The following is a 24,027-nucleotide window of genomic DNA, read 5'->3' on the forward strand; positions in this document are numbered from 1 at the left end:
CTCCACCACAGTAGTTCACTCTCTGGGCAGTATTTACTTTTAAGTGAAAAGCATTATATTCTGTTTATATTCATTGTGCTTTCTTTGTTCTTTTTAATCGTACTAGAAGTTTGTAGTGCAGTAAAAATCTGATCAAGGTAGCCGGACAGGTTTTCACTTACACAAGCATTACACAGTATTCATTTGTAAATAACCGGACACAAAAAACTAGAGATAAAAAATGTGATATAATATTATACTGCGGTGTATTTCGAACAAACTAGGCAGCTTATTGTCTTTCTCTTGATGATACTTTCTTTTTTCTTTTTTTTATGGCTCAAACTATTTGTTATGAAAGCAAAACAAACAAACTGATGTTGTATAAATTGATTCAGGATTATTTACTTCGAGTCCAGAAATCATAGCTGTCTCATCAGATCCAGTTGTGACATTAGCTATAGTTTCCGCAGAGGGTACTTGGTTCTGTATGACAGCACAGCTTTTAGGTTGAATTCAAGTGCTTGAGTACAGCCTGATAATTAGAGGCCTGCAAACTGTTTGCTGATGAACTTTTGTCTGTAAAAGTACAGACAGCTTTAGAAGACACAGGACACGAGATGGGTTCAGTGGCGTGTCCAGCGGGGTGGCCTAGGGGGGCACAGGCCACCCCCCAACCAGACTGGCCACCCCAGGTGCCACCCCGAAGCTAAAACACTAAAATTGAATGAAATATCAAATGTACGATTATGGTTTCACAGTGAAGCTCAGATATCTGAGGGTAAGTGAATGCAGCACCGGCTTCTGCACTATGAGCATCATGTTAGCAAAGGTAGGAGAGCCAAGCACGAAAGACAGCACCGCAGAAAACATTTTTTCAGCGAAAGATTAACAAGTTAACATAGCTGGACTAGCCATCGGACAGTGCAGCTATGTGGGCTGATGACTTTTCAAAAATATTAAAACTGAAATTGTTTTATTAACTTGGAAAACAATCTGAAATAAAAAAAAATACAGAGGAAATGTTAGTTTTAGTATTTGTTTGGTAAACGTTATTACAACCTGCATGATGAGGCTTTGATGGATGTGCTGAGAGTTTGGATGGTTTAAATAAACTATTAAAACTAAGTTTTTATTCTAACGATTGTGCTTATTTTCCTAAATCTTGTCTATCACATATGCTCTTCATGTAATATTATTCTGAGAAAAAAACAAAACAAAACCTAAAGCAAACACTGAAACTAATAAAACAAAAAAAAAAAAATTCAAATAATCAAGAGTAAACTGAATTATGAAAATTCATTCTGAATAAAATTAGACTGAATAAAACACAAACTCAAATTGAAATCTCAATCCCTGAAAGACACGTAAAATTCCTTTGGGTTGTTTCAGGAAGTGCATTCATGGTTCAGCCAAATCAGGATGTCAACGCATAACTCTGAAAAGTGGCATTCCAGATAATGTTTACTGTATCTACTTTAAATATATTTTACATTGAGTATACAACCTGCTATTCAGCTATTTAAGCAGGATTATAAAATTGAGGGACACTGGCCTGCAGGATTTTCAGAATAGTACATAAATAGCTGCTGTTTATTATATGTTGCTTGGTAGCTTGATCTATTATAATAGAATTTAGCTGCAAAAATAATAATGCTTTAAGGTAAAGATGCAATAGAAAGTCAAATCCAAAGTGCAGTGAAGTAGATGTACTGTATATTAAGGCTGGAGTTACCACTTGTGCTCACTAGTAGTACCAGCAGACACCCAGACAGAAACACAAGAGTTTAGATTTTTTTTTAATTATTATTTATTTCCCTCAAAACAGGAAAAACTAAACTTGCCTCTACTAAATCATTCATCTATCCAGCAGTTTTTAGATTAAACATAAAAGAAATTATAAATAAACAAAATACAACACAGAGGTTAAATCCTAAATATTCACAGTAGGCTGTGCATTTTAAATGCTCACAATCTTTTTCTCAGTAATCCAAACGCACCCCTGTGCAAGGCAAGGCAAATTATTGACTGACTATTCAAAATGTAAGATTTCCATCCATAGCAGATTCATGTGAATCGTAACTGCTGGCAGTCCTGAGCAAGTTGTAAACAAGTGCAAAAATCCTTCAAGTCAAAATAATTCAAGAGCGTTAAGGTTCGCCGTGTGATTTCAGTCACATTCATTTTTTTTGATTTTGTATAAAGTGCCATTTCTTCACAATTTTATACGAGGATTGCGAATGCTATAAATGAATTATGAAGATCTTAACGTGATACAAAACGTATCCTGGAGAAAAAATTAAACAAAAGTAACAACAACAACAACAAAAGAAAATCCAGGCACCTGTTGGTCAGAGAAAATAAAACATCATTCAAGTAAATTTAACTTCATTTTTAGAGTCGAGGTGACACATCCGAGTGGAGATCAGTGGTTTTCCTTTCGTTTCCACCTGTCGGCCCCCTCTCCTCCGCTAGCTTCTGCGCCATCTCTTCTTTTCTTGGACTTCTTGTGTTTGTGTTTCTTCAGCTCTCCGTCCTGTGGCTGCTCCGGGGTCGCCTGCCTTTTCTCTTTTTTCTGCCTTTTTTGTTTCCTCTCCTTCTCTGTCCTCTTTTCCTCTTTGCTGTTCCCCTGGCTCGCTGACGAGCCGACGCTGCTGCTTCGGCTGCTGAGCATCTCCCCTTCCTCCAGATCCCTCCCTCCACCAAACCAGTTTTCTACTCCATCCACTTTATAATCAGCCTCATGCTCCCACCAGGCACCTCCTCCCTGCACAGCCATCATCTCTCGATTTTCTCTCCCCTCTTTGCCTTCTTTGACGAATTTCTGAGCCTTATTTGGTTTCCGCTCTTCTTTTCCAGCTTTGCTCTGCATTAACCCCAAATGAGGGGAATCTCTTTGAGAGTATCCAGGAGATTCAAAGGGGAGCGGGTCTCTGCCTTTACCCCGGCTGTGGGAGTGGTGTGTCCCTGGAGCTCTGTCTTTATTTCGATCACTCCCTGATGAACCTTGGTGGTTACTGTGGTAGTGGCTGTAGTCTTTATCTTTGTATCTGAGATTTAGTGATGGGTCTCTGTGTGTTTTCTGTGCATCTTTTTCAAGCAGGTTGGGTTCCTTGCTTATCGTGTTGCTTTCCCTGTTTCTGGCACTGGTGAATTTCTTGCTGGGACAGGATGAACTCTTGTTGCTACCTTGGCTGCCCCCGTATTGCAGATCTGTCCTATCTGCATTGTGTGATGTTGAGAAGGAGTAAAACTGAGAGGAGGTGGGGAGAGAGGCAGTGCGTTTTTGCTCTTTGTCCCTGTCTCTCCCGCTTCCGTCCTCTCTTGTTTGTTCTTTTGACCTTTTCCTCTCTTGTTGCCTCTCCCTCTCTCTGTTCCTCTGCCTGTCCATCTCTCTCCTCGTCTCCCTGCCTGCATCTGCAGACGTGGTGCTTACAGCTCCGTCTTTGCCACTAGAGGGAGCCACACTTCTGTGTGACCAGGAGCAAGCAGAGTCTCTCTCTTTCTCCCTGCGCCTCTCTCCCTGCTGTTCCTTGTCACCCTCGGCTTTGTTGATCACTGACGGTTGAGGCAGAGTCAAAGAAACATGGTCAGTGTGAACTCTGGCTTTTCCTTCATCCTCCTCATCATCTCTCTCCCATGTTGATCGGGGTGCCTGGGAAATAAAAGTAAAAATACAATGTGACTCAGATGTCATGACTTTTTTTTTTAAGGGAGTAAGTCATAGTCATAGTAGCTTAAGCATCATTAGTTATATTAATCTCTGGCACTCTTCCTCATGTAATCAGTTGTCCTGTCTCCTTCCATTAACCCACAACTGATTGTAACAGGTGACTGTTAAAAGGGAGTTTTTCCTTTTTGAGTTTCTTTTTTTTCACTGCCACCGAGTGCTTGTTCACAGGGGGTTATCTAATTAGGGCTTTCTTTCTACTATTGTAGGGTCTTTACCTTACAGTATGAAGTGCCTGGAGGTAACTCTTGTTGTCATTCAGCACTATAATAAATAAAATAAATAAAACTGAATTGAATTGAGTGACAGAATGGTGGCACAGTGGTTGCCTGATACCAAGATCCTATATGTGAATCCACCATCTGGCCGGGGCCTCACTAGGATGAGTTTGTATTCCAGTTCTCCGGCTTCCCCCCGCAGTCCAAAGGCATGCAGTTAGTAGGGTTCTACATTGGATGGATGGATGAACTTAGGTGCTGGATGCTTATATAACCTGGGCTGACATACACACCTGAACGTGTACCAGCTCCTTCCATCTTTCTTGGGTGTATTTCTCCAACGTTTTCACCCCTGTCCTCCTCTGACGACTCTCTTCTTCATGGCTGCCCAACACACATGCACAAGATTAAACATCACAGGTAATCTAATAAAAGAAGATACACAGCTGCAACACTAGATCTCTTTAGTCTTTAATTGCATCCTAGGATGTTCTTTAGTCTTTGTAGATCCCTGCGGAGAAAATTACGTTCTGTGTTTTATGTGTTAGGAGCAGTGAGCAGCCACCCTGCAGAGACTAACTCGAGTAACAAGCCAGTGACTCAATTGACGACATGAGGAAAATTAAACTAGCATGTTTTAACGGTGAGGAAAATCTGAGATCCAAGAATGCATGTGAATGTTAGACAAGGTGCTTGCTGTGAAGATGTGATAAACAAATAGCAGCCGAGCTGGTGGGAAAAATAAAGATAAAATGATTAAGACTGCAAATTCTGTGCAGCTCTGATAGGAAAATATTTCCCTGACTGTTAAAGACCAATCCAGGGTATTAATGTTCTTATATTGGAGGTAAAACAGTGTTGAACTTAATTTACTTGTTAATTGTCTAATGTAAAAAAAAACAAAAAACTATAGTAATCTAAATGGCTGTTCAGATAAATTATGGGTTTTCTACCTGCTTCCACTTTTTCCAGTGAAAGGAAATACTGTTGTTCTTCGTTTAGGAACAGTTTAAACTGAATACACATGTTTAGGTTCAGCAGTGTTCAGACAGAAAAAAAGACATGACGATGTCACCACAACTTGTAACAACTTGGTAGGGTCTGGTAATGTACTTTGATCTAGACTTTGAGAAACGCAATCATATTTTATTATCAGATCAGATAAGATTAGATTATTATGTAATCTAAACATTTCTTGGAAAATGCAGCTACAAAGATTAAAATGAAGACAGTTGAGAGAAAAAAAATGAAAGCAGTAATGTTCTGACCTGCCATCACCCAGCTTGGTGTTAGGTCCATCTTGGTGGCCTTCATTTTTGCTCCTTGATGAGCTGAACCTCAGTGTACCTTGCTCCCTCGTCATCATCTCGACACCTTCCTTTAGCTCCTCCTTCCACGCTTCTCTGTTTTCTTGCTCCTTCTGCAAGTCTCCCATCTCTTGATCTTTGTCATCATCTCTCAAACTCTCTTCTTCCCCCTTTCCTGTCTCACTCTCCTCCACTCCTGTGAGCGCACAGTGCCATAAGTCTAATTCCCCCTCGTCTTCATCGTCTTTTCTTTCTCTGGTGTCTTCCTCCTCTCCTGCAATCGCTCCCTTATCATCTCTGAAGGTAAATTTGTCCCATGTCAGCCTTTTTTCTCCCTCACCTTGTATCAGTTTGTCTTCAGAACGGTCTTCCTGGTTTCTACTGGATTCCTTTTCATTTAGTTCACCTCTGTTGACCCTCTGTGCCTCTTCTCTATTTTCAGGGTAATCGATGTTTTCCTGCGCCTTCCCTGTAACCTCATGTTTTCCATTGTTCTCCTCTGTCCTTTTGCCATCCAGGTTGATGTTGATGCTTATCTTCATCTGCGGTTTCACCTTCATCCCTTCCTCCCAGATGTCTTTCGCTGTCAGAGGCCATGTTTTCTTCTCTGACTTCTTCTCTGTTTTTTGCTTCTCTTTGTCAAGTGGTTTCAGGAATTCACTAAGACGGTTTTCAGGCTTCTCTGCTGTTTTCGTTTTCAGGTGTTTGCCACTTTGCATCTCACCAGAAAGACTACCATCCCTTTCATTCTTCACCAGATCCTCATTCTTTCTTTTCCTATTCTTCTCTGATCTAGAGTCAGTAGCTTTGCTGCCTCCAGGGTTTTCTTCTCGCTCTTTGCTCGTCCCGTCTAGCTCTTTGTTGGGTTTTGCTTTGTGCTGTCTCTTCCCATCACTGAAGTCTAAATCTTTGCCTCTTTTCCAGCATTCCTCTCCTTCTGAATTGCTTTCTATGAATTTTCTTTCAGGTTGGTCTTGTTTCAGGACAGTTTGGTCTGAATCTTTCTGTACTGGAGTACTATGCTTGCAGGCCTTTGGTTCACTGCCGTGCTTCCTCTTGTCTTTTCTGCTGTCATCTCTAGAGCTTTCAGCATGAGGGGGCGAAGTCTCCTGTCCATTGTCTTCAGGTTGTTTCTTCTTCTTCTTTTGTTCATGTTTCAGTGGGCTCGACTCCTCCAGTTTTTTCAGTGGCTTATTGTCTGTACTCGGTCCTTGCAGTTTCATTTCCGTGCTACTCTTTGAAAGCGTGACTTGTTTATGTCTTGACTTCTCATTGCACCTCTCAGTAGATGCTCTTGGCTGAGCTCTGTCTTCAGATGGCGTGGAGCGACCGTCACTGGATGACTGAGATGGAGGTGATCGGCTGTCATTAGCCTTATAAGACATAGAGGAACTGCTGTCACTGCATGACTGAGACGGCGTGGAGCGACTCTCGCTTGAAGAATGAGATAGGGGAGAGCGACTGTCACTGGATGACTCCGACGAGGGGGAGCAGCCATCCATCTCAACAGGGCATCTATCTTGTGGTTGGTAGCGAGAGTTTAAGCTGGCTTGTGATTGATTTCTGCTTCTGTCTGTGCTCACCCACTGAGGGGGAGGAGGAGGAGGAGGAAGACTGAGTAGGGGAACAGGCAGCTGGTGGAGCTGGTGATAGCTGCTGAAATATTTCTCATACCACTCTTTGTACTCATTCTTCCACTGCAGGTAGCACTCCCTGTCCAGCTCCAGGCTGTTTGCTCGACTTGTGCACGTGTTTCTGGAAATACTGTCCTCAGAGCGTGCCGCTTCCTTCCCTGAGCGTTCTCCCCGCTTCCTGGAGTGGTTGCTGCTTGAAGATGACTTCTTGCTAAGATGGCGACTGTGATGGCGGTCCTTTCTGCCTGATAGAGACTTGGACCTGGAATGACGAGCCCTTCGAGGTGAAGACGACGAGGACGGTGTAGGTGAGCGCGAGCGTTTATAACCGTAGGTATAAGAGCTAGGCTGGCGAGAGCGTGTGTGCAGGTCTCTCTGATGAGAGTAGGGAGAGCGGTGTCTAAAGAAGAAGAAGAAAAACACAAGACAGTTCTCACTGTATGGAAAATACATGGTTATTGGTTGGTGGGTGTTATTAGGTGGTTGTGGAGGAGTGGGTCGCTCACTAACAAGAAGGCCCCTTCAGCCTGTACCCTTGGGCAAGTTACTAAACCCCAAGTTACCCCGAGGTATATGTTGGAGTGTTTGTGTGTGTGTGAAGGTGGAAACAATGGACAGCTACAGGTACTCTGGCATTTACCTGAATGACAGACTTGACTGGAGGACCAAGAGTAATGCTGTGAACAGGAAGGGAATGAGCAGACTCTACTTTGTGAGAAAGCTCTGATGAGCTTTCTCACAAGAGATCTGAGATCTTCTACCAGCCTGTGGTACTGATAGAAGATCTCCATCATCATCATGAGCGGTACTGCTATTGTCTTCTGCTCTCCACCACAAACAACCCATCTCACCCACTCCAGTCTACACTACTGAAGCAGGGAAGCTCTTCTTCCCTCAAACTAATTCAACCCCACGTTCATAAAGAATGCTTCAGGAAATCATTCCTACTGTTCTCTTAAGTTTATACTGTACATACTATTTTTTAATGACATTTGTACAACTCTACATTTGTACTAAATGTTTTTATATTATTTATTTACTCCACAAATGTAATGTGAATTTTCAGGTTTTTAAACATAACAATGCTGTTGGGTTTTTTTGCTCTGTATTTGTCCTGCATGTTTTTAGTATACAAGTCAGTTTCTGTCAGTCCTGAAGATTTTCAATTCAGGATGAAGCAAAACAGCAAAATGCAAAATACTGTAAATAACATTTCTGTAAAAGGGCCACAAATACCTTGATCTGCTTCTGGAGCGAGAGCGAGACTCAGAGCGACTTGAAGAGTGAGAGTAGGAGCAAGAGGCCTTGGTTGTGGAAGACTTTGAATGTGAAGAGGAGCGTCTGTAGCCAGATGCTCTTTGAGGTGACCTGAATGACAAAAAGTGACATGTAAAGATATAAAATATATATTTTATGTTCAGTTTATCATGTACATCTATAGAATAGTATAAACATAATGCTGTAAGCAGGTACAGACCTCTCTTTTTTCTTTCTCTGATACTTGTACCACTCCTGGGGAATGAGGCGAGGGATGGGGGAGGAGGTGGTAGTAGAGGAGCAAAGGGATGGGATAGGGGTACCCTGGGGGGCTGGAAGGGTCCAGATGGGTGTGGCAGGTGGGTATCCAGGAGGGTAAGTGCTGTGCGACTGTTGAGCTGATAAGTACGTGTGAAAAAGTGGGGAGGGAAAAAGAGGTGGTGGAGTATTCGAATATGAAGAGGAGGAGGATGTGGAGGGCATGGTAGAAAGCTGCTGGGTATTAGATTCAGTCTTTCCTCCAGCGAGACAAACCAAAGATGAAGAAGAGCTATAAGGAAGGTACATGAAAGGTAAAAGATGTCAGTGTTTAAAGAGTGGAAAAAGGAAAATACAAACCCCTAACTCAGAAACACACACTACCGACCTCTCCAAGCTGACTGAGGATTCAGGGTATACTGGGGTTGGACCTGTTGATTCAAAGAAAAAGTGTTTTTTTTCCCTCATTATTTCCTGATTTTAGTGACATTACTGGTGTCTAAACACAAGGTTAACAGTAGGGAATAGATTATCACACACTGATAATGTTTATTAGTCACTCACCTGAGCAGGAGTGTTGATTCTCTTGACTGACGCTACCTGTCAGAGGCTGCTCTGAGTCATCATCCTAAACAGACACAAATGCCACAAGATTTCATTAAAAAACACAAGCAAAAAAATGTTATTAGTGAGTGACTATGACTATTCCTGTATGAATGTCCTCACCGGTGTTATGGGCTGTGACAGTGGATCAGTCGGATCTTTGTTTGAAACCTTTCCAGACAGGGCAGCACCTGCTGAGTCACTGCACATCTTTCCTTCAATCTCACTGAGTAAATACATCACAGTCAGCACAACATGATCACAATCATTTAAATTCTCCTCATTCTTACCTCTTTAGCAACACTGCAAAGCTGTAGCTACAGTAAAATTACTCCAAAGTGTTCTTTTTTATAAATAGCAGCGCTAGCTATTTTAAAACCCTTTGATTTTAAATTAGAAATACAGTAGTTTAATTCACAGTTTATCGTTAGACAACGAACGTTACTTCATTGTCAGGCAACACTAGGAGCTCCCAAACAGCTTTAAGTGTGTTTTCACTGCTGTCTGGCTGGAGTGGGACATCTTCAACATCCTCAAATATTATGAAGATCGTCCACAATGTGGATGTAGATATACCCATGTAAAAATCAGTGTAATATTATACATACTTCTCAGATATTTCTAGCTGGTTTTCTGGAGGCTGGAGGGATGTGCCTGCTGTGTCATTCTTAGAGGCTGGGTCTGTAGTTGCAGGTTGAACCTCAGAGACTTGAGACTGTGGTGGTGTATTTGCAGTCTTTAGATGATCCAGAAGAGAGTCCTGAACAGGGGGTATACCAAGAAAACATTGCAGAGATCAAAATCCAGTGGAACAAACAAGGGAGCATGAATGCTAAGGAAGATCTTTCTAAAACAGAATCCCAAAGCTTAAATGATTATTTGTAATGATGGCTAATTTACTGGGCTGATCTACAGAATTAAATTAAATTCGATGTTTTTTTTACGATTGCTGTGCCACACATAAGATGAGCTAACTTATAGAGCAAGTTAACAGCAAATGGTGAAAAAACAGAGGTATTTTACTCTTGCAACAGCAGTAGAAAACAAGGTTTTCTTAGTTTTTAGTAACTTTCCAAGTTTACCACAAATAGATCTTAATTGAATCGAGTCCTCATCAGCACTGTCGCTCTCTTTGTATTTTGTCTCTCAGGTTAAATACCTTTTGGAGAGCTTTTTATTGCTTGTTAACATAAGTGCAATAAAGCTTAATATGCTGTTGTGAACTTTATTACCATTGTTTTCTCAACAATTTCTTCTTGTGTGCTACACTCCTTATACGATACGGTGCACACACAATAAAACTAGAAACCAGGTAAGAAGAAACTATCATGACTGCAAATTAAAGGAAACTGCAAGAGTTTTAAAAATGATTTTAGTCATAAATATGAATTTAGCATTTCATATTCTTTTCATTTGTACCTTTAAAAAAAAAAGTTAAGGGATGATGTCAAATCAAGTCTAATGTTGCCTCTTCTTTACAGTGAGAAAGGTTATTAATTTAATAATAATAGTACTGGAACTTCTTTTCAGTAGATACCCAAAGCCGAGGTGTCTGTATCAATATCAGGCCTGAGAAAGTTCACTGCACCTCATTTGGGAAACATTTCATTAAAGCCAATAAACGAAACCAATAATTTACAATAGAGGAATATAGTACATTAGGACTGTGCGATATGGCAAAATATATCAAGTGATGATATTAAAATGTCTATTGTTCCTTTAGATGATGCTTTGCAATAGTCACCACGGCACCACAGGAAGGACCAGCCAAAAAACATCCGGGTTCTCATTCCTAAACGAGGAGCTAGAGCCATCAGGTGCTCAAAATAAACCCCAGAAGAAGAAAATAGTGGCCATTACAACTTACATTTGTAAATATATAGAAAATATATAGAAGCTCTTATGTGACTGCGTGGAGTCATTTAGTGTGTGTTGCTACAGGTTAACGTAAGGCTGATATTGATATGTTAAAAAGTACTTTTGATTTGGTTATTATATAAAATATTCACTGAATTTACAGAAAATGCACTATACTGTGATTTATAGCATTATCAGGATAACAGATGACTTATATCAGGATATGAGACATGTGTACATGCATGTTTCTTCTTTGGGTAAATACAGAATGTTGCAGAGACCTACCAAAGGTCTTATCCTGAAAAGAAAACAGTAATTATATTATTTGCAGGTTCTTTATTTTTCCTGCCTGTCAGGTGAAACATATTATTAAAAGGCTCACCTGCTGGCTTTGGGATGACTGCTGAGGTTTCTGTGGCTGGCTCTGCATGGGCAGAGGGGGCGGGGTAGGGACAGAGGGGGCTGGAGTTAGATTTTGAGACTGGGATGTGGCTGGTTTTCTTTTCAAGCTTTTGTCTTGTCCTTGTTCTTTCTTAAAACTGTTGACCGCCTGTGGTGGGAGAAAAATGGATGGAGAGCAAAGTGAATGCTGAATGCTGAATCTTCTGGTTTGACGTTACAGATCAACAATACAACATCAACTGTACCTTGAAAAAGAAAGCATTATTACAAACATTTAATCTATAATATATAATTATTATCACTCTGTCAATTCACCTGTCTGAGAAATTTATTGGCTATCAAGGTGTCAGGAGAGACTTCTGATTGGTCACAGGTGGGACAGATATGGTACTCTGATTCCAACAAGGCAGTGCGAATACCTGAGTGAGAGAAAAGGAGATTAGAGAGCAACCAGAGCACTGTTTATTTGTACAATAATGTGACACAGTCCTACTTCACTGTCGAGAGTACAGACTGTACATGCACTTGTGTTTCTGCTGCTTTTGGTAGGCAATATTAGCACATTTTTGTTGATATCTGTGATACACCTAAACACTTCTACAATTTTGTACTTTGTGTAATTACATTTTTGAGTTAGTAAGAACTGGATATATAGATATATTAGGTTCCGGTGATTAGATGTTTAAACTATTAATTTATCTTATGTGTGTGAAGCAGACACCCACATTCATCACAGTAGCTGTTTCCACAGCAGGGTATGACCACGGCATCAGCCAGCAGTTCATTACAGATCAGACAGAGGAGCTCGCCAGGTATGGGATCATCCTGGTCTTCAGACTCGGGCTCCTGTGCAAGGAAGGGAGGTTTCTCCTTCTTGCCAATAGCATATGCCTCTCTATGGACAGAAAAAAGTACATGCACATTTACTTTTGTGTCCAACCCACTGTCATTATTGCACGTTTCTGTCGCTGTCACGCTGTCTTATGTTTGTATCGTTCTGTCTGGTGTTGCACTGTCTTTGTTGTGGGGTTTTTTGCAATTCCTGCAATTTTTTTTCACACTTGCACTCTATGTAGTCCTGTGTTGATTGTCTTTTATATGTAGCACCATTGTCTTGGAGGAACGTTGTCTCGCTTCAGTGTGTACTGTACCGCTGCACATGGTTGAAATGACAATAAAGCCTCTTGACTTTTATTTATTAACAGGATGCTTTTAACTAGATTTACTTCAACTGGGTACCTTTAAGAGAAGGCTGTTAATTTGACATTTGACTTAAAAAATGGCTACTAATAAGCCAAAAGTATAGAGCATGGACTGAAAAGGAGGATATCTATCTATCTATCTAAAATACAGCTCTCTTTTAAATAACGACTCGTTACAACAGTGGTATGCAGAAGAGCATCTCTGAATGCACAACATATCCAACCTACCTGCCACTCCTGTCAGCTGAGAACATGAAACTGAGACCAGAGTTCACACAAGCTAACCCAAATTATAAACTGGAAGGCTGGAAAAATGTTCCCTGTTCTGATGAGTCTTGATTTCTGCAGCAATATTTGAATGACAGGGTCAGACCTTAAACTTAACAGCTTGAAAGCTGCCTTGTATAAACAGTTCAGGGTGGTGGTGTATTAAGTGAGATTTGTTTAAGTATAGTTGCTTTGTTCCATATTATTGCTGACCATGTCTGTCATGACCACAGTGTACCCATTTTTTGATGGCTTCTTCCAGTAGGATAATCCACCTTGTCACAAAGCTCAAATGAACTTAAACAGTTTTCTTAGCCATGACAATGAGCTCACACAATCCAGTAAAACACCTCTGGCATGTGGTCAAACAGCAGATTCACATCATGGAAGTGCAGTCGACTGATCTGCAACCTAATGTCATGTCAACGTGGACAAATCTCTGAGGAATGTTTCCAGTACCTGGTTCAATCTATGCCACGAATAATAAATGCATTTCTGAAGGCAAACTCTAAGAAAAAGTGTAAATAAATGCATTTCCTAACTGTCAAACAAAAGAAACATTAATAAACACACACAGTAACACTTTAATTTACACTCACGCATCTATGGCAGGGATTGCATAGCGCCCACAGTTGGTCAGCTTGGCGCCTTTTATGTTGGGATCATCCACTTCGACCATGAAGGAACGTGGGATGCCCGTGCTCTTCTTTATCCTCACAGGTGCCTCAGAGTTTTTATCCTGCTGTCAAAGACAGAAACATCTACATTTAAAGGCACACATTCCAGCTTTATATTTAAAAATAATAATTTCTTGTCTGGTAGACTAGCTTTGCATGATTGACATGTTAAATAAATCCTCAGCCATGAATCCTCTAGCTGAAACAAGATACTCTGATTGTCTCATCCTTGCAAACTGAAGGTTTGAAAAGCAGATGGGTGAAGCCAAAGGTATCTCACTAAGATGACCATATTAGGATAACTCGCTGACGTAATATGGAGCCAATAGAAAAAGAAACTGCACATGTGCTTATCTCATTATCTGGAACCTTGGCCGTTTTTAATATGTTGGCTAAATAATAAATATAACAGAAATCCAGGAAAAGCATTACAGATATCTGAAGTACATGTGAATACGCAAACACTACCAGCACTCAAAGAAATTATACATTTCTACATTCTATACTCACCCAGGTTTATTTTTCAATTCACGATTTGTACAAGTAGCTAAGTCACTTAACAGATACATTATGGCCTTACCCCGCTGGAAGGACAGTTCCTGATGTGGTGTCCTGGATTTCCACAGCGATAACAGGTGTAATTCGCAGAAAGGACATTGCTGGGTTTTGTGTTTAAACTGGAGAATAATAGGAAGAGCCGAGTGAGAATGTGTAATGTAAAAAAGGACATCAACCAATAAAGAAGGAAGACGTAAAGAGAGATATGAGAACACGAGAAGAGTTTAAGAGATGGAAACTCGACAGTGTGAGGATACATGACTCACTTCATGGGGTCATAGATGGACTGATTTATCATAACTTTGATCTTATCCTCCTCTGATGCATCCACATCAACCAGGTTAGCCATCTGCATCTAATGATGCGCAGCATACACAAAGACGTCGGGTGAGGATCAGTGTTCGGCTTGGACTGAAGCATGTAAACCAAGATAAACGTGCATAACAGAAATAGAAAATAGCATTACCTTGGAGAAAAAGGACAAGGCTCTTGTCGAACTGTGATCATCCATCTGTTAGAATTAAACACAAAAAAAGTTTCATAAAAGTAATCGTGACGGCCGCCCCCGGTTACCCAGCTCGTGGAAAAAGATTAAAATTGTTTATCCAAAAATGTCTGAAAATAAAGTTTGAGGTTTGACATGCAAGCATACACAAAACAAGACATTTGAGCTACAAACCTTTACCCCAAACTGGGCTAAACCACAATTCACAAAGTTTTAGTTGTGATTTCGTAAAACAAACTGAAAGTAACAAGTGTCATTTAAATGAACATAAAATTTGCATCAGCATCCATCTGTGATTTTCAGTGTGACTGATCACTGTCCACACTGCATTTCTCCAAACTCTTGAATTTAAAATGTAAAGAAAACTTTACAAAGCATCCTGGGAATGTACACTTGTCCAGCCAGCGGTTTTCTGTCTGAGCATCTATTTATGTTATCGTCCTCTACTGTGCTGGAACAGAGGAGCACAGAAAGAAATCCAAACTGCGTGTGTGACAGAGGCTGTGAATTGTTGGACAGGAAAAACCTGTTTAACAGGTTCTGGTGTAGTAGCCTTTAAATGGAAACACTGTAGAAACACGCATGCAGAAACGCGCATGGCCCCAAGAGGATTAATCCTGTGAGCTTTACCAGCTTGAAACTGAGACTTTTTGCTAAGACCAGAATGTCTCTGTTGGACTGTTGTGAAAGTTTTGTGCAGGTTTCAGAGCTGTAACTGCTTTAACGAATCTTTAGCCTCATGTAGATCAGTAGTTTGATTTGTACAAATATTTGGCTGATAGGCCAGAAAACATGCCAAATAGGTATATTAAACTAAGATGAAGATAAAACATCCCTGAAGTGAGCCTTTAGCTGAAGCTCCTACTATACAGAGAAATTAAATACACCAGCATGAGAGTATCCTCATTACTTCAAAAAGATATGCAACATTTACAAAAAAAAAAAGGCACATACAGTACACATATGACTCAATGTTCAATGTTATGAAGGTCAAAAGATGGTACTCTGAAACATCTGTTTGTTTCGCTCTGATATCATCATTTAAGGTCATCAGCTGTAATAATTTATACTCAAGTTATGTTATACAGGAGCTGCTGATGTGAAGTGTTGTGGCTACAATTCTTTGTTAATGTAACACATTTTTGTAAACATCTAAAAAGTCCAAATTCACACTTACAGCACTTACAATGTAATTTATAGCTAAAGCCGCCACTTAAACCTTAAAGTTAATGTCACATTTAAAATGCAGCATGCAAATCAGAAAGAAACACCTGACTGAACTACATGATATTGTTAATGTGAATTTCAGGTGATGTCTTTTTGGTCTGCAGCTCTCTGTCTCTACAGCTTTGATTCCCAATACCAGTATTGTGCAAGCCGCCCAGCACGAGGAATCCAGTATAAAATGGGTGGAGTGGCCCTATAAGCTTGTTAAATGGCCAGTGATTCCATTGTCTTTTCTCTGTGTAGAAGTGTGTATTAGCGTCACTCTCCACAGTGAAGAAACACATACTCAGTACATAACACAGCTTGATATAAATAACTTTATTGGTAGAAAAAAAACAACAGCACAAAATTTAAAAGTCTGTCCAAGTCGGTCCAACAGACTCAAAAGACTAAGAAGAGTAGCAGACACTTCTCCTACTGAGAAACCAAAGAGAGAAATCAGGTCAGTGCACACCAGTTAAGACTGCAGCAAGTGAAAGCTTGACTTTACCATCTTTAACTGAATTACACACAAGACCGCACTATAGTGTTTTAGAATGAAATACTTACAATGCACAGCTTGGTGTTATGAGCTTCTTTTGTTCTTGTTATAGATCAGAGAATAAGCCTTTTTAGCTCTGTTACTTTAGCAGTCGATGGTATTTATTACTTAAAGGCGTGTAACATGACATGGCTATACAACTCTAAATCTGCATATTTCTTCACTTGAAGGGTGTCTTCTAATAACGCTATCCATTACACCAAGGCAGTGATTTCAATTATGGTGGTTCTAAGTTAATCACATTATAAATACTTAGTAGGAATTTGAAACTTAACAGCAGCCTGATAAATTAAAGTTATGCAGTATTTGCCCAGAGTTGATAGAATTTAGACCATAAAAAGTGCTAAAGTGGCTTCTGGATGAGGCACAACTGGGCAGTGCCAGCATCATTAAACAGTTGGGTTTATCAGCTGTGAATAGCTGGCCTGCATGATAATGTTTGACCCACCCGCGCAGCTCCACCGCCCACAGACAGATACTGAACAATCTTCAACAATAGACGCTGACTGGTGACACAGCAGCTTGATAACATAACAGCTGAGAATATTTATTTAATAAAAATGAGCACATACGACCTGTTTAATTGTAAACTTTTTTCTTTTTAAATGTTTTTTTTTTTTTTACTTTTTTTAGTCAGTAATCTTCAAGCACTTAAATTGTTATACTGCGATTGTAAAATACATATACTGAGATTCCCATCAGCATTGATCCATTTTGTCTGCTTAATTAAAGAAAACGATGCATGTCACATGTATTCTATGTATTATTATTCTTTGTTATAAAATGCAGCATGCCATTTTTAAAAGACACAGCCTTTTTTAAAAAAAAAAAAAAAGTGTGTGTTTTGTCGAGCTGAAGGCAAAGTGCTGTGGGATGTGGTTTGGCTACATACTGCTCTGCTGGCTCCAAAGGCGTGGTAAAGCTGGACCTCTGATCGCTCACTGAAAAACAACAAAAAAACATTTTTAAACCTCCTCTACGACGGTGTGAGGCACAGATTTTTTTTTTCCCTGACGGAAGTCAGTTGTCTATATCCAAACAGTCTTTGATGTGAATTAAAGAGCACTTTTAAAAGCTGCTTCAGTGAAAGTGATGGATAATGAAATCTACAACGGAGTGCTTTCTTTTGTTCAGAAAAGTGCAGACAAAGCAGGCAAATCAGGTTACAGCAGCGTGCATTAAACAGATCAAGAAGATATCTTCCCGCAGTGACCTTAAAATAAGATTTCTGTGTTTTTCCATACAGAGCATTCCCTGCCGAGGTGCACAGCAGGGACAGTAGCACACAGACATAATTTTATATATCAAGAACAACAACCCTGAAAGCTGCCTACTTGATTTGCCTACTCACACTGCTGAAGCTCCACATTGGCCTAAAAACAAACAGAGCAGGAATGCAGAGTTTGTCCCCTGTGATTACATTGGAAATACCCCAGGAAGGCAGTTCTTGATGTCCACTCAACGAAAAGGGCAATTTCTGAAATGCCAGCAAAGCCAGTTGTTCACATGGGCACCTGAAAATATTCAGCCTTTTCAGTTTTGCCAGTTCTTCACAGGTGCCCATGTGAACAACTGGCAAAACTGAAAAGGCTGAATATTTTCAGTCTCTGAGAGACACATTGGGAGCATTAACACACTCAGAAGAGTGCATCAGAAGAGCTAATACAAAGGTACAGAGAGGCTGAAGTTCAGTTCTTGTGTTGTTTAGATCTGATGGAACAGAAAACAGTGAATCACCTCATGGTTCAGGGTTCTTCCTGATATGTGGACTAAATCCTTGGTGTGGATCTCATGGGCGGAAAGCTAAACTGATATTGTTAAACTTCTATGAACCCCCATTCCTCCAAAATTTGGATGCTGTGTAAAATGTAACAACATGTAGAAAAAGTGTCTAAAGATACAACTTATTTCTATTTGGTTCAAATGATTATTTTCCCAAGTCGTCTTATGTGTAGACAACACTGAATCATCCCTTGAGTTCTGTGCATTTTTAAGCTTGAATGATTCATAGGTCAGCATTAAGGGGCTTACCAAAGAAAAACCACACCTCTAAGAATGATCAAGGATGAGGCCTGGACTGAAAATGAGTAAAAAAGCAGCCAATGTCCAAAGAAAAGGATTGAAAGACTTTCAGAAAGCCTTGAGAACTATTGCTGAACACAACTTTAAATTAAATAAATAAATAAAAGTCTGGCTCCTGGGAAGTAAAATATACAGAAATGATAGGATTTGGGAAAGTGTTATATGAAATGAATAAGCGCCTTGAGGCAACTGTTGTGATATGGTGCTATATAAATAAAATCAAATTGAAATTTAATTGAAAGATGTCAACATTGACAATTATTTTGTTTGAAAACATCATCATATTGAATTAACAACAAAATGTTCACACAAAGTTAGAACTGGGACATTTTTTAAGTCTCTGGGAACTATTAACCTGCATTTGTACATGCAGCAATGAACCACATGCCCAACAATAGTTTTCTTGAGCACATGCAGTCAGTTCCACTCCCTCGTCTAGAGATTTTGCTAGATTAGAAAAATCTTTTAATTACATTAATTACAGAAGGTGACAAAATCCTAATTTTTTTTGTATATCTAACTATTGGCCAAAGCATAGCATGCCTTTCATTACAGAATATTTTCTAAATTAGATACACTTTATATTTGTTTGAACAATGTTTAATAAAAACAAGGTATGAATGATCACTGCAGTCTGTTTTTATTTACATTTTAAAAAGTGTCCAAGCTCTTTTTAGAAGAGCTCATTTTCTGCTTTTAATCTTGTTGGCAGTGTTACGCCACCAATTAGCCCTAATTCCTCTCACCAGTCTGTAGGGTGCTGACACGGCTAGTCACATGACCGCCAGTCTGTTCCAGCGAGGTCCTGCTTTCCAAGCATAAAACCCCCAACACTGCTGGTTCTACTGCGTAAGCCTGACCAGTGATTTGGGTAACCACTGAGTTTGTCACCATGTAGTTTCCTCTGAGCATTTTCTCATGGTCATGTCATGCAAAATCCTCAAAACTGAAATGGCCTCTACCTGCAAACCAGTGCTTTTCATGAACCACAGCAAAAGCTTTACAGTCAATGACAAAATACAGCAAATTAAGATTATTTTTTTTTGGGGGGTTGATTTTTTGGGGTCAAGGTAGACTCTTATTAGCTTAACTGAATATTTAGCTAGTATCCACTGCTACCCCTGGCTCTTGATAAGTCCTCTTGCAGTGAAACCTCAAAACTGTAGGTAAAGCTTTGGATTCCAGGTTGTAGCTTGCTGAGGCAGGGTGGAGCCTTTGCTATGGCAGGGACTAATAACAGTGCAGGAAATCAGATGGCAACTCCAAAAATATAGACTTACTTGTTGTGGGTCTTGCTGCTCGAGCTGGGGATCCTTCTGATGATGACAGATGAACCTTTGGGGATCAGACTGCCACTGTCAGTGTACTCTGAGAGGGAGAGATGAAGATAGTGAGGCTTTAAGGGTAATGATTAGCTCACCAGAAAGAATCTTAACTGGAATCTTACAAAACAAAGAAGATAAAGAGCATAAGATTAGGTCTCAACTTGACTGACAAGCCCAATAGGTAATAATGTAAAGTCTAATGTAAAGTGCTGGGATTGCAACAAAGATAGATTTATCCATTTGTGAAAAATGTCTGTCTCAACAGTCAGCTTCCCCAGGTGACATTTTGTCTGACCAAAACACCATAATCCAAAGATTTTCATTTATCATACTACCACCACACCACCACAAAAGATACCCTTTAAAAAAAACAAAGACAAACAAAACTAAAAAACTACCCATAATTCCAAACGCCTCCACCCACCAGGAGCAGGTGAACTGGAGAATACGGTCCTGGGTCAGTATCCCATCCAAACTGGCTTGAGGTGTTGTGACAAAGACAAAGTCCACCCAAGAAGTTGATATAAATTAAAAATAATTTATTAAACACATTTTTATTTTCTGTCCTTTTCCAGCATTGAGCCCTCATAACTTCATGAAAAGCTTCTGATTGCTTGATGACATGCTCTGTTACCTGAGCCACAGCCGCCCCACAATAGCCAAACAGCCCAATGAACTTGTATCACCCTTATGTGCAATATTCACAACAAACCTGCTCCATTACTTTTGTTCATGCCACAGTATATAACAGCAAATACTCTAATAACTCATTCATGTGCATGTGCATCTGGGAGCTCTTAAGCATATGGTAATGAATAAAGAGGTGCTCCTGTTCCACCTTTGCTATTTTTAACTCAGGCTTCCCCAGAGACTTGCACATGCACTGACAGGGCTCACCCACCACCACCGTCAGGCCTCACGATTAAAAGCATGAGGCGTAAAAGCGGCAGGAATGTGGCCCATTCATTAGGCCCTTTTGTCCTAGCTTGACTTTTCTGGACCCCCCACTCCCTGCCCTGTTTAACCTGAAAGAGGTGACGCAACGCTTACCTCTGTCTCCAAACAGCTGCGATAGCAGGACCACGCGCTTTCCGACAAAGTTGAAGACGTTGACTTCAGTTTAAACAAGCTCGTTATCAGTGCACACTCATGTTTTATTACCTTCTTTGGTCTGCGCGTTTATGATCTGCAGGTCGCAGTCCCCGGCTCGGAGCTTCTCCCTGCCCATGATCTGCCTCTTCAGCTCATTCAGCGTGATGTGCACGCCATCAAAAACCACCGTGTCGTAGCTGAGTCTGGAGGAGAATTTATAATGAATGTGAGGCATGATGAGAAAAAAAACCTCCCTCAGTCCAAAGTTGACTAAAAACCGACAGCTGACAGCTTTTCTGCGATGCCAGGAAGCCTGCACTGTGCCAGTTGCTATGGGACTACAAAGTTAGCTAGCTGATGTTAGCAGCCGGTGCACCGAGCGATAGCGGTTCAGTGCTAACAGACTGAAGCGTCAATTAACAAGTGCCTCACAAAAAGTGGCTTTTACGGGATGACATGACCCGACGTCTGCTCTGACAGCCGCAGAAATTCAAATAAGAGCGCCTTCAGTCGGTTTCGAGTCTATTTTGAACTTTTATTCGCAATAACGTTGCTCTCGATCTCGAGGAGTTCGCTGACAGAAACCACCAGCTGTTTCCACCAGCAACGGCTCGTCAGCACAGGGCACGCTCCAGCTGATGCCGCGTTCACGTGACACCCCGCAACTTCCGAGCCTCCAACTTTACGGCAGCTCATTCAGCCGTGCGTGGTGATTATAGAGCTAACAAATCGCACATTTTCCTAACGCTTTCAACGCATCCAAATAAAACGCTTCTAACTGCGCAATACCAAAGTAAGTATTGCGCAGATAGCAACGAGGGGAGAAATAGTGCAGCAAACTCTTCGTTTCGTCCGTTAAATCGTTAAGAAAGGCATTTAAAAAAAAAAGAAAAGAAAAAAAAAACACATCAAATCACTCTTTGCAGAATGTAGTTATTCTAACCAGTGCATATGTAATTTCACCAATGTCATGTTTTGTTGTTAAATAATTAAACATTTCTTTAATTATAATATTATCTGTAAAATCTTTGCCGTGAAATATCCTGGCACAATTCTTAGTGAGGACAGCGAGAATTTAAGCCTGCTACATCATGTCTAATCATAACTATGTTTTGTAGCTGATGAAGATTGGTTATACCATAACGTTGTAATTTAATAAAATAATAGTAGGCTGAGTGAGACAGTGTCTTGAGGTTAGAATTTAAGATTTGTCTTTTTTTTTTAAACGCTCCTATGACCACTTGTCATTTATTTGGGTCTGTCGTGTCTTTCTCAACTAGTTTTGCCATCCAAAATATTTGATTTGATAACTTAAAATCTCGAGTTATTTTCTTAATTTCTAGTTATTTTTTCTGAAATTTGAGATAATAAACCAACATTTGAACTTTTTAAAATGTATTTGTTTGTTGGCTTGTGGCATGAACAAGCGTCCATACATTAAAGGGTGAGTCCGTGTTCTTGTTGTTTCTTAGCGTTGAAGGGCTGTTTTTGCCTTGTCACTTGAAGGCAGCACGTTGCTTCCTTACAGTAGTTCACCTGTTTTTGGCCTAAGGGAGTGTCAGTGGCAGAAAATTGCACGATCACTTGTCCAATTCTTTTTTTCCTCCCTTCTTTTTAGTTGTTTTTCCTTTCTTCCTTCTTCTTCTTCTTTTCTGTAAATTAGGTCCCCTTTCAACATAACCAATATCTCCATTAAACAAAAATAAAGAAATAAACAAACGACAAAAAACAAAAACAAGGAAGTAACACAGAGGATGGAAAAAAATTACATTATTTATATCAAGTAAGACTACACATCAGGCACCGTTGGGTTAGTGTACAGTATAAATAATCCACTAGAGGGACACAAAGCATCATTTATGATGCTTTCCTGTTGGCTGAATTTTAGTATGGTGCAGTATGAAGTCAGTCTAAAAGGTTCAGTTTTGACTCATTTGAAGCAACAGTCAAAGTAAAACATGCTTCTTTTTTTGCCCCGTGTTTTTAGTAGATGTAAATTTTAAGGTGTTTTTGGCCTGACAGCTCCATATTCAATATCTCTTCTTCAGTGCATCCACTATCCTCTTTGCACTCTTTAACTTCATCTCCAAACCGCTCACCCTGCGATGTCCCTCTGTCTCCCATAGTGGAGCTCCTTCTTCTCCATCAACACTGTTACAGAAAGCATCACATCTGTAGTGCTCTTTTTCAGCCTGAAGCCACATTTCTGTTCACTGATCGTGACCCATCATCTAAATCTAGTTTCAGAAACTCTTTCCCATGAATCTCATTAGCTTTAGCCCTCTGTACAACTCTACACGTCACCCTTCTTTTTGAAAATGAGTACCAGTACACCTTCATTCCTCAGACATCCTCTAAATGCCCAGGATTGTCTTAGAAATTCCATTCTGGTGAAAAAGTCCATTGCCCTGTCCTTCCCCTCCTTTCCCCGTGTTTGCATGGTCCTGGGTTCGCCAGGATTCCCTGTATTAGCTCTGTGATATACCGGTGAGCAGGGTGTTTCCTGCCTCTGGGCCTGTGACAGCTTTTCCTGAATTGGAAAAGCTGTTAAGAAAATGTGTGGATGTACAGGCTCACTGGCTGGTGACTGCAGTTTCATGTTTAGGGTTCAGCTAATCTTTAAAAAAAAAAAATTGAAACTAGTTCTGCAGCACTAACAGCAATGATGTAAATAGGAAGGAGGTGAGGAACCAAGAACTGAGGAAACAAGTATGGCTTAGGAAGCAGGGCCTGTGACATCATCGCCACAGGTTGGTGGCAGGGGACAGCCGTGCACCGACACACAGTGCTGGACTGCAAGCTGATTGGTTGGACTCAGATAAATGAAGGCAGAGAAAGGAGAGATGAGAGAGGAGTGCTTCTGCACTCGGTCCTCTTTCTTCCTTCAGCCTCTCGCTCTGTTCCTTTCTCTCCAGCCTGCTCTGCTCAGAGGAGGGATTTGCCCTATCTTCCCTGGCTTAGCATACCATTGTGAAAGCAGTGGGAGGATGGAGAGATGCAGAAAGAAAAAAGAGGGGGAGAGGATGAAAGGGAAACAGCTGCTGCCTTTAAACTGATGTTCTTCTTATCGTGATATAATACAGGATATGTTCAGTGACTCAGCCATCAAAGAGCTGCTTGGAAACAATTATATCCTCTGCTTTATGTGCGTGTGTGATTATGCATATTTAAATTGTAGGCATATGTTTTATTTAAATTTGAATTTGTTTATAGTGTCTGTGTACGGAAATCTATTTCAACTAGAAGAAAAGGAAGCATTAGATGCAATCATCTGCACCACGACACAAAATTATAGTTAGATACAGTGAA

General features: G+C 40.3%; 1 protein-coding gene across 2 annotated transcripts; it reads right to left on the bottom strand.

Moving 5' to 3' along the window:
• Window positions 1–1,794: 1,794 nt before the first annotated feature.
• rbbp6 (retinoblastoma binding protein 6) lies at window positions 1,795–21,388 on the bottom strand. Of its 2 annotated transcripts, none has more exons than XM_006798039.3 (19): window positions 20,788–21,388; window positions 19,582–19,669; window positions 17,112–17,160; window positions 14,413–14,457; window positions 14,213–14,301; window positions 13,969–14,065; window positions 13,311–13,450; window positions 11,968–12,137; window positions 11,558–11,661; window positions 11,223–11,390; window positions 9,592–9,743; window positions 9,107–9,209; window positions 8,945–9,008; window positions 8,769–8,811; window positions 8,343–8,672; window positions 8,102–8,233; window positions 5,193–7,265; window positions 4,218–4,308; window positions 1,795–3,631 (listed from the first exon to the last, which is right to left on the bottom strand). In XM_006798039.3, the coding sequence occupies exons 1-19, from the start codon at window positions 20,951–20,953 to the stop codon at window positions 2,402–2,404; spliced, it is 5,334 nt and encodes a 1,777-aa protein (XP_006798102.2). In that variant the 5' UTR covers window positions 20,954–21,388; the 3' UTR covers window positions 1,795–2,401. The 2 variants fall into 2 exon arrangements, with proteins under 2 accessions (XP_006798102.2, XP_035766750.2); XM_035910857.2 differs by having other exon boundaries at window positions 13,311–13,453.
• Window positions 21,389–24,027: the final 2,639 nt, after the last annotated feature.

The sequence above is a fragment of the Neolamprologus brichardi genome, chromosome 4 (assembly GCF_056152115.1).
Source record: "Neolamprologus brichardi isolate AB-2024 chromosome 4, ASM5615211v1, whole genome shotgun sequence".
Lineage (NCBI taxonomy): Eukaryota > Metazoa > Chordata > Actinopteri > Cichliformes > Cichlidae > Neolamprologus > Neolamprologus brichardi.